The 15,783-nt window shown below is 43.0% G+C and overlaps 1 protein-coding gene across 1 annotated transcript in view; it reads right to left on the reverse strand.

Annotated features, from left to right (window-relative positions):
- Nucleotides 1-1,438: 1,438 nt before the first annotated feature.
- LOC310823471 (E3 ubiquitin-protein ligase NEURL1-like) overlaps nt 1,439-15,783 on the reverse strand; it is a gene marked incomplete at its 3' end in the record, with an annotated part of 31,779 nt that continues 17,434 nt past the window's right edge. The window contains exons 4-6 of the mRNA XM_083696335.1: nt 7,987-8,703; nt 1,884-2,087; nt 1,439-1,677 (exon numbers count right to left, since the gene is read on the reverse strand). Coding sequence (XP_083552461.1) covers nt 1,439-1,677; nt 1,884-2,087; nt 7,987-8,703 — 1,160 coding nt within the window. The remainder of the gene's footprint in view (nt 1,678-1,883; nt 2,088-7,986; nt 8,704-15,783) is intronic.

Below are 15,783 nucleotides of genomic sequence, written 5' to 3' on the forward strand. Positions count from 1 at the left end.
CCAATCAGACATAGTAGGTGAGAAGTGTGTCAGGAAGCTACAAAACAGAGCCCACAATTTACGAGCCCTCAGACAGTTTTGATATACAGTAGCTCTGGTGTGTCTGAACAAACAGTTTCTTTGCGCTGAATGTTGTGCGGAGCAATCAGGGTGCTTCTTCGCTGTTCTTCGTCTTTCTCAGTACAGCATATAGAACATCCTCTCTCTCTCCACATCAATTTACAAGCTCCTTCACTGTACTTTACTTTACTGTACACCTTCTTGGGTGACTCCATTCGCACATTCTTTACTCCACCTAATCTAACTTACAGTATCTATAGGACTTGGTAGAGAAGGCTTGTAGAGGGGTATTCATAAAGCAAGAGCCCAGTGAGCACAACACAGTTACTAGTAGTTGACTATTGGTAATCAGTTGCAATGTGTAACAATACAAACAACACATTTATGTCATTATGAAAATTATATATATTATCCACTATCCGAATATTCTCCTTGTTATTCCCAGACATGACTCTTTCTCCCATTACAACAACCCTGATAGCTTATGAGGGCATTCTATATTCAGCCCTATCCACCAGCATCATCACTTTCCCTTTATTCTCTTTCCAAACAAACAAACAAAGAACTGTCTGACTATTCGTTCATGAGTCACTGCGTCCAGAGTGGCTTATCCAACCGTGCAGAAACATTCAGAGTGCCAGAGATATAAATGTTTTGTATAGATTTTCACACAAATTCTCCAGTCTGCATGTTGGTTCTAAACAAAATATTTCTATGTGCAACACTCTGAGCGTTGAGATGCGTCTGGTCTGGTCGTGGTGCTCATAAAACCATGGATAGATGGTTTCCCCTGCTTCTTTCACGACTCACGTCTCTGAAACAGCCTAGCAGTGATGCTATCAGCAGTGGGAGGACGATTATTGTTCTGTAGCATGTGAACTAGATCCCCTTAGATAAGACCACCTCCATGGTGGATGAGGAGCTGCATACAGTTACAGTAGCTGGTCCTGCAGTAGGATACTGGAGAACAGTGCTACCTGCACCCACAGTGTCTTTATGATGAATTTAATGGTCTATATGATGATTTTCATAGCTGGGTCATAATAGAATCCTTGAGGTCAGTTCTGTCTAGATCATGAAGTGTCTCTACAGTATGTCATTGATGGTCCTCCTGAATGATAAGACAACCTACTGCAGACAAGACATAACTGAGCCATGGTTGAGTAGGACAGGCAACTCAGGTCTTAGTGCTGCGGGCTGTCAATCTTTATGATGTCATTCATAGTATTTGACAAACCCTACGATGAGTGAGACAGACAGATGGGCAGGCCAAGTCTGCATGCTGCTGTAGGTCTTTAAAATGTATTTGATAGTCTTTGACAAACTTCCTAGCTAGCTGAGAAGTAGATGAGACAGATGGACAAGCCAAGCCTGGATCCTACGTGCTGCGGTAGGTCTTTATAATGTCTTTGATTGTCCTCCTACAGATGGGGCAGCAGGCGTTGGCCATCTTTTTGAGTTTGAGTCCACAGGCGTAACAGAGACACATGTGTCCGCAGGCGTACAACACTGTATCCACCACGTTCTCGTAGCAGATGGTACATTCATCACTCCAGGAGCATGAAGGAAAGGTGGGGGATTCTGGGTGGCTGGAGAAAGGGGAGCTAGGGGTTGTACCTGTGAGACACAGTGGAATCAGGTATTAGTTATGGATCAATGGATATGGAAAAGGATATATGGAAAAGCAATGCAGTATACAGTATGAGTACTCATTTCTAACACTAAATGTATGAAAGGGTAGAGTGGGTTGAGGGTAAGGGTAGAGATGGCAAAACTTGATAGCTGCTCAAAGCCTGAGGGAGAGAGAGAGAGAGGAGACAAACCTGTAGAGCTGCTGTAGGCTGCATGATAGCTGGTGTTCAGACTGGTGTTGAGACTGATGTTCAGGTTAGTGTTGAGGTTGGAGTTGAGGTTGGTGTTGAGGTTGGGCTCAGAGCTGCCACTGTACAGTAGGGTGGGGGTGTTAGGGGTGCAGGACGGGGAGCTGGGGAAGGAGGGCCCCCGAGGGTCCGCATGCAGAGATGAGCCTGGGGGGAGAAGAACACTGTCATAAAACACTCAGTACTACACTGTAGATAGAAATCACATTCAAATATAACTGACGCACACACGCATGCACGCACACACACACACACACACACACACACACACACACACACACACACAAACGGGGATAGCTTACTGCGGATGACATGTGTGTCTACAGCTTGTGTGTGTGGGTGTCTGTTAGTGAGTCAGGAGCATGTAAGGTACTGTACTGCACACATCGATTTCTTATCTCATTGGACCGCACAGTCCTTTTGCTCATGGGTGTGGGAAGGTGTGCCCCTGTCTAGTTAGGAAACCCACCTAGCTTAAGAGCTCCTCCATAGGTCAAAAGTTCCATATAATCACATTAACATTCCAAAAGTAGCCCTTACACTAACCTTGGCCTTAAAACTTCCTTAAACCTAATAATAACCAATAAAATGCTGAAAATTGCAAAACGTCAACTTGTTTCAGAAATGTCAACTTATGAAGTTAAGTTTGTCTTTAGTTAAATACAGGAGAGCTAGTGTACAGAGAGCACACTAATATGAAATATGGGCAACAAAATGTGTGATCTTGCTGCAGCGTGGAGTGACAACTAAGCCTGCACTCAGTTCTCCAGAACCAGGGTTGTACTGGTTGACTGGATAAGACTGGTGTAGTTTACTGTTTTCAGAGCTTGCCAACTAGGCACTATTAGCATGGCATGAACATTGAAATTATTGCTTTTACTGGCAACTCACAAGTAATACCAGAGCTGCCTCAAGCTATTATGGGGCCCGAAGCAAAAATGTAAAGACAATGATTTTGGTAAGTTATTACATTATTCACCCAACAAGCTTTTACTCACCAGATAATGTAATAACTACAGGACAATGTAATAAAGTTATTCCATTTTCTGTTTAACACGTTTATTACATTATCCGTTAAGTATTTACATTTTCCGGTTTTATTACATTATAAATGCAAAAGTTATGACATTATCCAGTGTTATTACATCATCAGTTGTCACACAGCCTTTACACTGCCAATTGCATGACACAATAAATCTCTTATGTGTCAGTGATATAATGCTGTATGCAGTGGTACACATACTAACCTTAATATCAAACTTTTTTCTGTATACCTCTATCCCAATGCCAACTGAAATGCCAAAGTTCTTTGCCTTCCCTCCCTAATATTAAAAGAACTACAAACAGCTGTGCCTCACACATAGAAATCTTGAACATTTGTTAGAAGACATTTTGAAACACATTCTTATAAACCCTATTGCTATGACAAGAATGTATACAATCTGGTGCACACAACTGAACAGGACCTAATTGGAATAGAGCCTTAATGTGCCCCTCTCTGCTCCCTTGGAGGTCCAGTCTCTCATGTTGGAGTTGGACCACCCTAACTGGTGGAGTCTCAGTTTCAATCTACATAAACAACCCTTGTTTGCATCTGCAAACATTGGTTCATATGGTGCCCAGGTTGTGTTCAGAGACTGACTTGAAATACTGGGAAATCACAGGGGGCAAATAGAACAAGATAATGTTTGTGTTCAAAAACTGTGTTACCATTTATGACTACTGTAAATAATAGTGTTCATAACTAGGTCAGAGTCTAAATGTTTTGCAGCATGGAAAAAAAACATGATAGGTAGGTCAATGACTGCACGCCCTGGTTGAAACACATACTACAGAGACAAAGAAGCATACAGTAGACTACATACACATACATACACAATATACACTCACCGGCCACTTTATTAGGTACACCTGTTCAACTGCTCTTTAACACAAATATCTAATCAGCCAATCACATGGCAGCAACTCAATGCATTTAGGCATGTAGACATGGTCAAGATGACCTGCTGAAGTTCAAACCGAGCATTAGAATGGGGAAGAAAGGTGATTTAAGTGACTTTGAACGTGGCATAGTTGGTGGTGCCAGACGGGCTGGTCTGAGTATTTCAGAAACTGCTGATCTACTGAGATTTTCACGCACAACCATCTCTAGGGTTTACAGAGAATGGTCCGAAAAAGAGCAAATATCCAGTGAGCGGCAGTTCTCTGGGCGAAAATGCCAGAGGTCAGAAGAGAATGGCCAGACTGGTTCGAGATGATAGAAAGGCAACAGTAACTCAAATAACCACTCGTTACAACCAAGGTATGCAGAAGACAATCTCTGAACACACAACATGTCGAACCTTGAAGCAGATAGGCTACAGCAGCAGAAGACCACACCGGGTGCCACTCCTGTCAGCTAAGAACAGGAAACTGAGGCTACAATTCACACATGCTCACCAAAATTGGACAATAGAAAATTGGAAAAACGTTGCCTGGTCTGATGAGTCTCAATTTCTGCTGCGATATTCAGATGGTAGGGTCAGAATTTGCTGTAAACAACATGAAAGCATGGATCCATCCTGCCTTGTATCAACGGTTCGGGCTGGTGGTGGTGGTGTAATGGTGTGGGGAATATTTTCTTGGCACACTTTGGGCCCCTTAGTACCAATTGAGCATCGTTTAAATGCCACAGCCTACGTGAGTATTGTTGCTGACCATTTCCATCCCTTTATGACCACAGTGTACCCATCTTCTGATGGCTACTTCCATGTCACAAAGCTCAAATCATCTCAAACTGGTTTCTTGAACATGACAATGGCCTCCACAGTCACCAGATCCAATAGAGCACCTTTGGGATGTGGTGGAACGGGAGATTGATTTGAGCTTTGTGACATGGTACGTTAGAATTAAACATCAATGTACTAGATTTATTAGATATTACTAGATATGTTTGTTTGTAACAATAGCCTGCATCATACAACCACCACAGATCATTTGCCACTTCACATGACCTATACTGTAGGTGACTGGGCAGCTGTTAGTGAACATCCTGGTCACCTCTAATAGGAGATCAGATACCCTTAATATCTATTCATAAAGCCTTTCTGGAATGGCCAGCATCTGAATGTGTTGGAGTATGCAGACTCGGAGTGTGTGTGTGTGTGTGTGTGTGTGTGTGTGTGTGTGTGTGTGTGTATGTGTCTGTGTGTGTCTGTGTGAATGCAGATAAATCCACTGTGGTCGTGTAGCCTAGTATGCACAGTGGCTTTCACCACGTACTCATCATTTGGAAAGATCTTTTGCCACACCGCAATTTGAAACTTTTTTATAGTGTCAGTATTTCACAGATTTACTGCATTTAGCCACGCTAAAACATACATAAACACACAGGATACACACTCATGCAGATGCAAACACTGAAGCATGCATGCATGCGTACACATGCATGCACACACGCACGCACGCACGCATGCACACACACACACACACACACACACACACACACACACACACACACACACACACACACACACACACACACTTAGTGTGCTTTGGGAACTAAACTTAAAAACACTGAGGCAAAATAGTCAAACAAAGATATGCATAAGAAAACACAGCCTAAATGACCATGTGCTGTAAAAGCCACAGACTCTCATCTGCATAATTTCACAGCCCTGATGATAACACCTAACCACAGAACAGAGGCACTTTGGAAGAGGCTGTAGGTTTCCACGGCAACATTTGGCGGCAGTGCGTGGGTGGAGAGAAACGTCACACGCAGCTGGAGAGGGTAACAAGGAGCAATCACACCCCCATTAGAGGCTCCGGGGGGGAGTGAGAAGAAGGGAGGGGGAGACAGAAGGCAGAGAGAGGTGAGGTGAGGAGTGGATCTTTCTTAGGATAGTATGGCGTGGGTGGAAAACCCTACGTCTGAGGCCCTCGCTGCAATTACATTTTAATAATGCATATGGAAGGCTTCATAAGCAGCCAGTGGAGCCTTCCCCTGATAGATGATGCTAGCTGAGCTTGAGCCTGCTCTGAGCCCACGCAGCACAGAAATAACCTCAGCCCTGGAGAGGAGAGGAGGGGAGGGAAAGGAAGGAAGGGAGAGAAGAGGCAAGGGGGGAGGAGAGGTGAGGGGGGGACAGGATTGGAGAGGAAGGGAGGGCAGGGGAAGAGAGGAAGGGAGGGCAGGGAAAGAGGGAAGGAGGAGGGGGGGAGGGAAGGAGGAGGGAGAGAAGGGGAGAAGAGGTGGAGATGGGAGGGGAGAGTAGAGTAGAGGAGATAAGGGGAGGAGAAGAGGGCCCTATTTGCCCAGATTAGTCCAGTCACATTCCCAAAAGGTATTTATCAAAATATATGTTGGATGATAACCAAACCAACCAAAGGCCTTGAATCAGTTTTCAGATTCAGACCATTTTCACATTCTGTTTGGAGCCTCGTCAAACAGATTGAGACACAATCCTTCTCATTAACAGTTTTTGGCGAGAAAACAAAGCCAAGCAAAGGGAACAGGGTGTTCAAGGCCTGATGACAAATAATCAGCCTCCATGGGCCTTGTTAAAAAAAAACAGAACACTCACACACATCTGTGCTTACAAGCTGCATTCTCTATTAGGCACTTCATGACCAAATAATAAATGGTCAGATAGAAGGCTAAGGCTCCATCAGAGAACTCAAGGTCTGAGAGTATAGTGCAGCACTCTAATTCAAACGAGCTCACTTTAAGGCAAAACAGAGAAGTATAATTTCTCCTGCATCCTTAAAATCGACATCTTCAAGGTCATTTCTTAAAGCATTTCCAATCACATCAAGACATTCCTAATTTCTGCGTGCAGCATATTGCAAGCTGAATTCCAACCTTTCCACCCCATGCAAAGAATAACGGGAAAGCCAAGTGAATTGAAATACAAGCTATATCCACCACAGCTTGTCGTTAATTCCCTATTTCCAACAGCACCCTCGTCTTCCCTGTCAGCTAGTATTGATGGCATGTTATCATTCTGGTCGTTCATCATACAGTGGTCATGAAACCAGCCCCCCAGCTCCAGCCGCAGATACATGGTACTGGCACCAACCCCAGCCATGGCCCCAGCCCTCCAGCCCCCCAGCTCCAGCCTCAGCCCCAGCCCCAGAGCTCCAGCCCCAGATATATGGTACTGGCATCTCAATGCCAAACAGCGGAAGCTGGATTCAATCAAGACAGGGTTTTTTCCCTTCCTCACCCAGACAGACTTGTCATGTAGTGTACAGACTGGTCATGATCTGTTGGACTACACCTGAGAGGACTTAAAGGACTGAGACTGTGTGTGTGTGTGTATGTGTGTGTGTGTGTGTGTGTGTGTGTGTGTGTGTGTGTGTGTGTGTGTGTGTGTGTGTGTGTGTGATCCAGCACCACAATTCCATCTGTTGAATATTTGATTTCCATCAAATAAACAAAGAAAAACAAATGACTGCATAGAAACCAAGATGGAACAAAATATGGAACATTTTGCCTTCATTTGCAAAATGTAAATGGAGAATGTAAATGCCAGGAGAGATATATGAGTTGATAAAAGCTCAGAGAGCAGCTCAGAACTGAGGGAGAGGAAAACTATTTCATGACTTGGCCACCATGTCGGAATCCAACCTCCACAGGTCATTCAAGGATCAGACACTGCAGTTATTTCTTAATGGAAAAATACTACTTCGAAAAGACAGCTTAGAACTCTTTTAAAGGTCTTGCTGTTTTCCTGAAAAACATTGATTAATTTGTTCTGTTTAATGAGGCATAAGGTGTAAGCTAGTTGAAGAAGTCACCATAATACCCCTTATAACGCATATAAATGGGCACATTTGACAACCAATTGTGACAATTATGACACCTCAAATCACCATACTATGGCAAAGTAAATACAAATTAAAGATCAATCAAAGATCATTTCAAATTCAATGTCAAATTTTAGGGGGGCAGTTGGTTGTCATTTAAATTTCATGAACTGTAACAAAAGGCACTATCATAAGACATTAAGAATACATTGGAACAGTGTCAAAGACATAGTGCAGTGCAGTGCAGTGAACTCACCCAAGATCCTGAGTTGTGTGACAGCTCCGTGCAAACCAAAGAACATCCAGAGAGGTCTGGAGTTATCCACACACACCTGCATCCCCGCACTGGAGCCATTTTGGCTCAACAAGACCTCTCCCTCCGCGTTAACCACAAACCCCAGGATGTCCCCACTTTGCAAGGCCGTCACCCTGCACACCGCCCAGAATTCTTTGCGGTCGACCAAGGACTCAGGATTGTAGGGTAGGTCACTGGGCCGGAGGCTGGCAGGATCACATGACGTCACCCCATAGGAGAGCGAGCCGAGGCGCGAAGCGGCCTTGGTCACTTTGACGAACACAGTCTCTCCACAGCGCAGCGTGCGGCTGGTGAAGACCAGTGTCCTCTCCTCACCGCGGTGGTCCAACCTCGCCACCGTCTGTTCGTCCAGGGCCTTGATGTGGGCACCGTGGAGGGCGTGAAAGTGCAGGTCACTGTCGCTGTCTAGCAGGGCGGGCAGCAGAGAGCACTGGGCTGAGTTGAGGGAGTTCTGGGGGATGGGGCAGGAGGAGGTGGAGGAGCTCAGAGGGTGAAGTTGTTCATCTTCCTCCTCCTCGTCTTCCTCCTGCTGCTGCTGATGCTGGATGCTGAGGTCACAGAGGCTGATGGAGAGGCGGGGGTCATCAGGGTCACGGCGTAGGGAGGCAGCTGTGAAGGAGCGAGGACGAAGACAGTCCAGAGGCACCATCTCACTGTCTTTGGGGACAGAGACAAACACAAATACCAATATGTCATTCATGTGATCAAACAGATTATCTAATAAAGTCCAATAAATGGTCAACATGTGATGCTGTATGTGCATAGCTTTGTATTTTACAGACACATTTGGATACATGTTTATTATTTGCTTCATTATTTTACCATCGCTATCTCATTATTAGGAAACATGTACTCTACTGTAGTGTACAGAGATACACAGATACTTGATGTTTGTGTGTTTAGAAATAGATGAGTTAAGAGTCATATCACAATAAAAGAGACATAACAGCTTTATGTAACATTTACAGAGTGAGCTATTCAGCTGAACCCACTACAAAGACCATGAAGCTCAGCTGTGCTCTGAGCACTACAGTTGTTCCCACTGCTAGAGAAACCACTACCGCTGTACCACACACGCAATAATTTCAACTGTGCTGCATTAGGACACTACAATAATAAGGCATTCAGCCTTCATACAGCTGATCTGTAGCTGATCTTCAGTGATACTATAATTTAGTACAAGACAAAGATTACTTTATTATTCATTCTCACAAGGAAGTGGAATTGTGTCTCTTTGCACTACTTTGACCCACTTTTACCCCCAGGAATATCACTATTTTACATTAGGGTGTCTAATTATGCTATCATAAACATCATACCATTGTATTCAAAACAAAGCATATGTAAACAGATTTCAAAAAGCTAATTATGTCACCCAACTTTACATAACATATAATAGTCACAATAACAGTGTCTTAAACATATATACAGTACTGAATCTCCAGTGTGACCATTCAAAATATGTGTCTGGGTGTTAAAGAGACCGGCCTTTCAAGCCACTGAGAGGGACAGCCATTCTGAAATGCCAACAATGTCACCTTTCCATCCTTCTGCTGTGTGACATGCACATGTAAATAGCCTCTCCTGCACCACAGAGCATAGGGAAAACAAACCTGCCTATATCCAAGCCCAGGCGCACAGGGTTGGTACAAATGGATCTGCATTATAGCATGCTTAGGGAAGGGACAGACTGCCAAAATTAACCTGGCCTTCTAAACATGGGCTAAAATTATCCCCATTGGACATGTGAGAGGAGTGGAAGGAGGGAAGGAGGGAGGGGCACACTGGCCAGGGCTTGAATGACATGAGGACTAAGCTCCTTCATTCTCCCTTCGGCCTCCTTTAGTGTTGGAGAGAGAGAGAAGTAGAGCCTTGCGACCGCACATCACCCCTCTTTATCACACACAGGCAGCACATCTCCGGCCCTTCACAGATAAACTGCATGACCCTAATTACTTCGTCAGTCAAGGGTGTCCACAAACAGACCAGGAGGGTCTTATAATTAGCAGCCTTATCTCTTGTCAAGGGAGCCAATTGTGTCAAGAATGATTGAGTGTAAAGATACTTGTGTGTCACTGTAGTTCACATATTCAGTGTCCTGCTGCTGTCTTCGACCAGTAAGTCTTGAAAAAATATATTTTGAAGTATAGAGACTAACCTGGATAGTAAAGATAATACAAAAAAACAGTGATGACAATAAGTCGTGTTGCAACATGTACACTTCTACTATACTAGGATTCGTCTAAGAGATGACACATAACATTTTATGAGAGGTTATTTGGTGCAAGTCAGGATGCCTCAAAGTCTCCTGATTCCTCTGAACTCTGATTACAAAGGAGATGAGGATAGAATAACATGAGACACCAGGGAAGACCAAATCATGAAGTCATAACTAGCTAGGGAGCTTCATGTGTGTGTGTGTGTGTGTGCGTGCGTGCATGTGTGTCTGTCTGTCTGTACAATACTGTATGTGCGTGTGTGCTTTCATCTACATTTACACGTTTGCATGCAAGAGAGCAACAGACACTGTTTACACAATAAACTACCAAAGCAGTCTATATCCCTAGCAGCAAACCCCAGTCATAAATCAGTCTCTCTCTACCCCCTTTTGGCTTGGTAGCTATGCTCAAAATCCATTCACACTCTTTGATATATGACTTTAAAATTATTCCAATGGCACACATACACCATGGAACAAACAACCTTTTTTGTCTTGGCATGAGGCTAAAGCTTTTTTTTATTACAGCTGACACTAAGCCTGCGATAGCTGGGGTTTAGAGCTTGGTTCCTCTCACATGGAGTGCCTTGTGTTTCACAGCCTCACTCATTAAAATGTCAATCACACATAGACAGGTGCTGGCTTGCATCTTTTGTCCTCTGGAAGCTTGTTTGAAGCTATTGTGCCGGAAAATTAAGCAAGGCATTTACTGACATGACATTCACTGTGGTCTCTAACTAACAAACACTTTATTGAGTTTAATGTTTTATAGTGGTTCATTTGGCCACGCTCCAATGGCTTCATAATAGGGCGTATATGAGGAATAATAGTCTTTATCTTCTCACAAAATGTGTATTTAAAAAAGAACATGGAAGTTCAAGTCATTTAAGTTTTACAATAGCTAGGGAAAATGTCGGCAACATTGGAAAACAATTGAAGTGATTAAGTATATGACTGCAGCCATTTTGGTGAACAGCCTTAATTAGCATCCAATACACACCAGTTCACTTGGGGGACGTAAAAACACCTGAAATACAAAATGAAACTTACAAAGACTGAGAGACTGAGTATAAGCTAGTTAAACCAGCTGTTGAGGAGAGCTGGAATTTGAAACGTTGGTACGGAGAAAAATCTGTATTTGGTGTGAGAACTGGCATCCTCTTCCAGTCAATAAACACTCCCCAGGTAAACTTCCCTCCCATTATACTGTGATGTGGCTATATGGGTTTTTCAAGTAGGGGGATGCTAGGCTAATCAAGTCTGTGGATATGGGGTAGGTTGCGAGAGTGCCAGGGAGGGGACGATAGTTTTGCAATGTTGCTGCCTCAATACAGAGTGGCAATTTCTCAGAGGAGTTTATTCCTCACTACCTTTTTGGGCATCTTAGGTCCAGCCAACTGTCTTTATAAAAAGTGCTATACAAATAAAATGTGATTTTTTTGATTGATTGAGGTCTGCACCACTGATGGCTATTTCCCTCTCATTGCAAAGAGAGCACCTGCTAACACCGAAATAGAGGATTATTCTGATGGATCTTTTCAAGATGTTCAGATTATGAGCACTCTCCCATTGTATACTCCTCAGCCAATTCAAACAGCCTCGCCCTCTCTGTCAAATGGAACAGCTGAAGACGGGCCATAACTTAATCCAATTCCATTTGCCTTAGCATATTTTCAGCAGGACCCAAATGCAATATGTGGAAAGACACACTGTACAGTACAGTCCACTGCAGGTATTTTATGATGAATCCTTCACAGTAATTTAGGACATCTTTGCAGGTATCCTTTGCCTTTTAGTCTTATACAACCTCAGTTCAGACACTGGCGTGCAGCTGTGAGAGGCCAGAGAGCATCTGATTCATTCCTTGGCATAGCAGGGCTGGATTAGAGGGCTCTTTGGGTTTTAGTGAGAGTGTGGCTGTAACCTTTATACAAGATCAGTGTTCCCTGGAGTGTGTGTGTGTGTGTGTGTGTGTGTGTGTGTGTGTGTGTGTGTGTGTGTGTGTGTGTGTGTGTGTGTGTGTGTGTGTGTGTGTGTTTGCGTGTGTGCGTGTGTATGGTGGTTTTGCAGTAAGTATGCCTAGCTAGAGGGCCTATGCTCCGACCAGGGTGAGTAAGTGAAGTCATCTGTCATGACAAAGAAAGAGGGGCTGGGGGAGAAGGGGAGGGGTGTGTGTGTGAGGGGGGAGGGGGGGGAGCACAGCTTTGTCTGTCCCAAAAAGGAAAAACAGGGGCTTTCGCCTATCAGGGAAAAAAGGGAGAGGGCTCTGGGGAGAATCCACATCAATGAGCTTTTAAGGAGTGATGTTCCAGCTGAGATAGTAGCACGGGTGTGTGTGTGTGTGTGTGTGTGTGTGTGTGTGTGTGTGTGTGGGTGTTTGGAGAGGTTAGGTATCAATGTGTAGTGGGAAACTGTATGTTTGAATGAACTCTGAGATGCTGAGATGCCAAATGTAACAAGAGATACATATGTAGCGTTTTTTAGAGACCAAATTTGAATTCTCTGGTCCAGTGCCAAATGTTTCCGATATTTGGACCCCCTTCGTGGAAAGAAGATGGGAGTCACTGAGGGACACATGCCTACAGAGGCAGGGTCAGCACTTTTGATTGTCACAAGGGCATAATGTCCCCAGGGTCAGAAACACTTCTGAACATTTAATATTTGCGCTGCTTTACCAGTTAGTAAACATCTCATGACCATTTACACAAACCTTTTGTATAATTTGACCAGGAAGGACATGACAAGACAAAATGTAGCAAATATGCAAGAAAATCAGCTTTGGGATCATATTGTGGTCTAATACAAGAGTTTTTTCAGAATGCAAAATGAACTTTGAAGTTGTACCCTATGCTCAGGCATGTATTTAATGCACATCAACATCTGACTCACTAGTTCTGAAATGTAAACATGTCATCTGTGTAATCGTAGTGGTGAATCTGGAACTAGAGTATTTTTCTTTGGGGGAGAGACCGTGGGGTCTCTGGGTGATTCTGTCAGATCACAAACACATTTTTTCAAATACAGTCTCATCTTATTGTTATAGTCAAGGAAACCCGGGGTAAACCCCCAGTGGAACCTCAGCACAAACACAGCTCTTTGGTGGCTCTGTGGCCATCTGAAAGTGATTAGAGGTTTACTCCTAAGGCTTCCCCTTCTATAGTGGAGTTCCCCAGATATAAACCGGACAGGTTCCATTACAATTTACATTATGACTTTATGGCTTTGGGGAACTGAGCGACCAATCTGATATGTGTGCATGTGAAAAGCGAGAGATTGCAGCAGAGGCCCAAAATGATTAATATAATTGAAATGGTGATGTCATGACGCTGAAGAGCCTTGTTGAAGGCTGTTCTATTCTTCACAGTTAAGCCATTTTTGCATAATAAAGGATTATATGTCCTTGGCTGTTATTCTGGGGACAAAACACATACACATATACAAAACACTCTCCAACTCCTCAACATTGTGTGGATAAAGTTAACTTATCCTAAAAAGGCAACAATATTGCTTCCAAACAGACACTGTGACTTAAAGAGCCCTAAGAAAAATTTATAATTTTCCAAAATTGGGAAACTTGGAGCAGGACCCATATTCTTACAAAATCCAAATGCAATTTTATTCAGGTTTAAATGGCCAATCACTAAGGATGTATTTGTGCTGCATGATGTATTAGTGTGGTCAGCAAGACCATACAAAGAGAGCTACTACATAGAGAAAGAGAGAGAGAGAGAAAGACAGAGAGAAATAGTAAGAGAAAGAAAGAGAGCAAGAGAGAGAGAGGGGAGGGGAACCTACAGTAATGTTCTATGGAACATGGACAAAAAACTCAACAATTCTGTACACAACCTGGCTGCAGCAGAATTAAACACCGGATTATGTCCATACTTAAAGGAGCAAGGTGTGAGTCTGTTGGAAATCTGCCACCTCTGGCCATTGCAGTCAAATTCAGTTCGAAGTTCCAAACTATATCATCCTCCCGAATAATAATATAACCCCCTGAAATGGACTTGCAGTGTCGGACATTAGCTGCTGTGTTTCTGCATGCCCACACAATTCAAAGAGGCAGCCACCAGAGAAATCGGTGAGTCCACTCCCCTAGAATACCCCTGGTCAGTTACAACATGTTTGTATACAAACCGAGTGTTGGGTAGGACACACCCTTTTAGAAAGCGCTTTTGTAGCACCAAGACAGCGTAACTGAAATATGTCCTTCCTTCATAGTCATTACAACCATTAGGAAACGTTTAGAATGCTTAAATGCTACATACTGGACCTTTAAGATGGGATGCATGTGTAGATTAATTTATTATAGCCTTTATTATAAACATACTCTTAACTATTATTCATTTCAAAATGTGTTATGGAAACAAGCTAAGTTCACCTGGGTCGCCCTTGAACCTCAGCCCAACCCCAGCCCTGGCCTGCCTGCCTGCCGGCCTGACTGGCTGCTGCTTTGGCCAGATAGCACATATCTGATCTCTGCTGATTGAAAACTATTTATATTCGTGGATCGAGACCATGTGCAGCCCTAGATAACATCTATGGTGACATGAAAAAAAAGTGAGGGAGTTCTGTGTGTGTGTGAATGCTGGCAGAAATAGACACCATGAAAAGGAAAGTAATGTACAATAGGGTCTCTAGCCAGCCCTAAACATGTTTTTGCAGTACAAACCTTTCAGTATATCATTATCTCAGGATACATAGAGAAAAAACTACAGAATTAATCTAGGTTGCAAACAAAAGTTTCAAAGAGTTTTAGATTGAATTGTTGAGTCAAAAGCCAGTGAAAAGTGGTGTTTACAAAGCCTACAGGTGGTGAAGCACCAGAATTCTATAAAACTCAAACTGCACTGCATAACATATAACAAAGGAAACTATAATACTGTTGATTCAGATAATCCACTAAACATTGTCTATATGTATATGTGGACACGTGGAATTTTGCAGCAGACAGTAGGAACAATATTCTTTTTCCATGTGAGTTGGATCCCAAGTCCAAACTTTCCATCGTCATTTACAATGTTTTTACAATAACTGTTCTGTTACCCATATCTTGATGTATAAGGTAATGCAATAGACAGAGATGATACGTATGACTAAAGCTACCTCTAAATCTCCAATATGAGTAGGCTTCACTGTTGTAGACAGATTTGGTGGCGCCAACCATGTGATTTAAATGTACAGTCATGAGAAAAAATTAGGACACCCTATGAAAACCTTTGTCTTCTTCAACATATTCAAACATATGGACATTTGATATTCATTTGAACAATATTGAAAAATTGAGGTAATATAACTAAACAAATACAACTGAAACAAATTATTTAAAAAATTATTGGTAAAATGTAATTAATAGAAATGCAATCTTCTTGTGAGGAAAAAGTTAGGACACCCCTACATTTAGTTCCACTTAAAATGCCTAAAATTATAATAAAGAGCACCACATCAGGTGCAAATGATTAGAACATCGTTACAGAGGATTTTGGAGGAGCCTGTCCTATTTAAACCTCAGATATTTA

The sequence above is a fragment of the Argentina silus genome (assembly GCF_951799395.1).
Source record: "Argentina silus genome assembly, chromosome: X".
In the NCBI taxonomy this organism is placed as follows: Eukaryota; Metazoa; Chordata; class Actinopteri; order Argentiniformes; family Argentinidae; genus Argentina; species Argentina silus.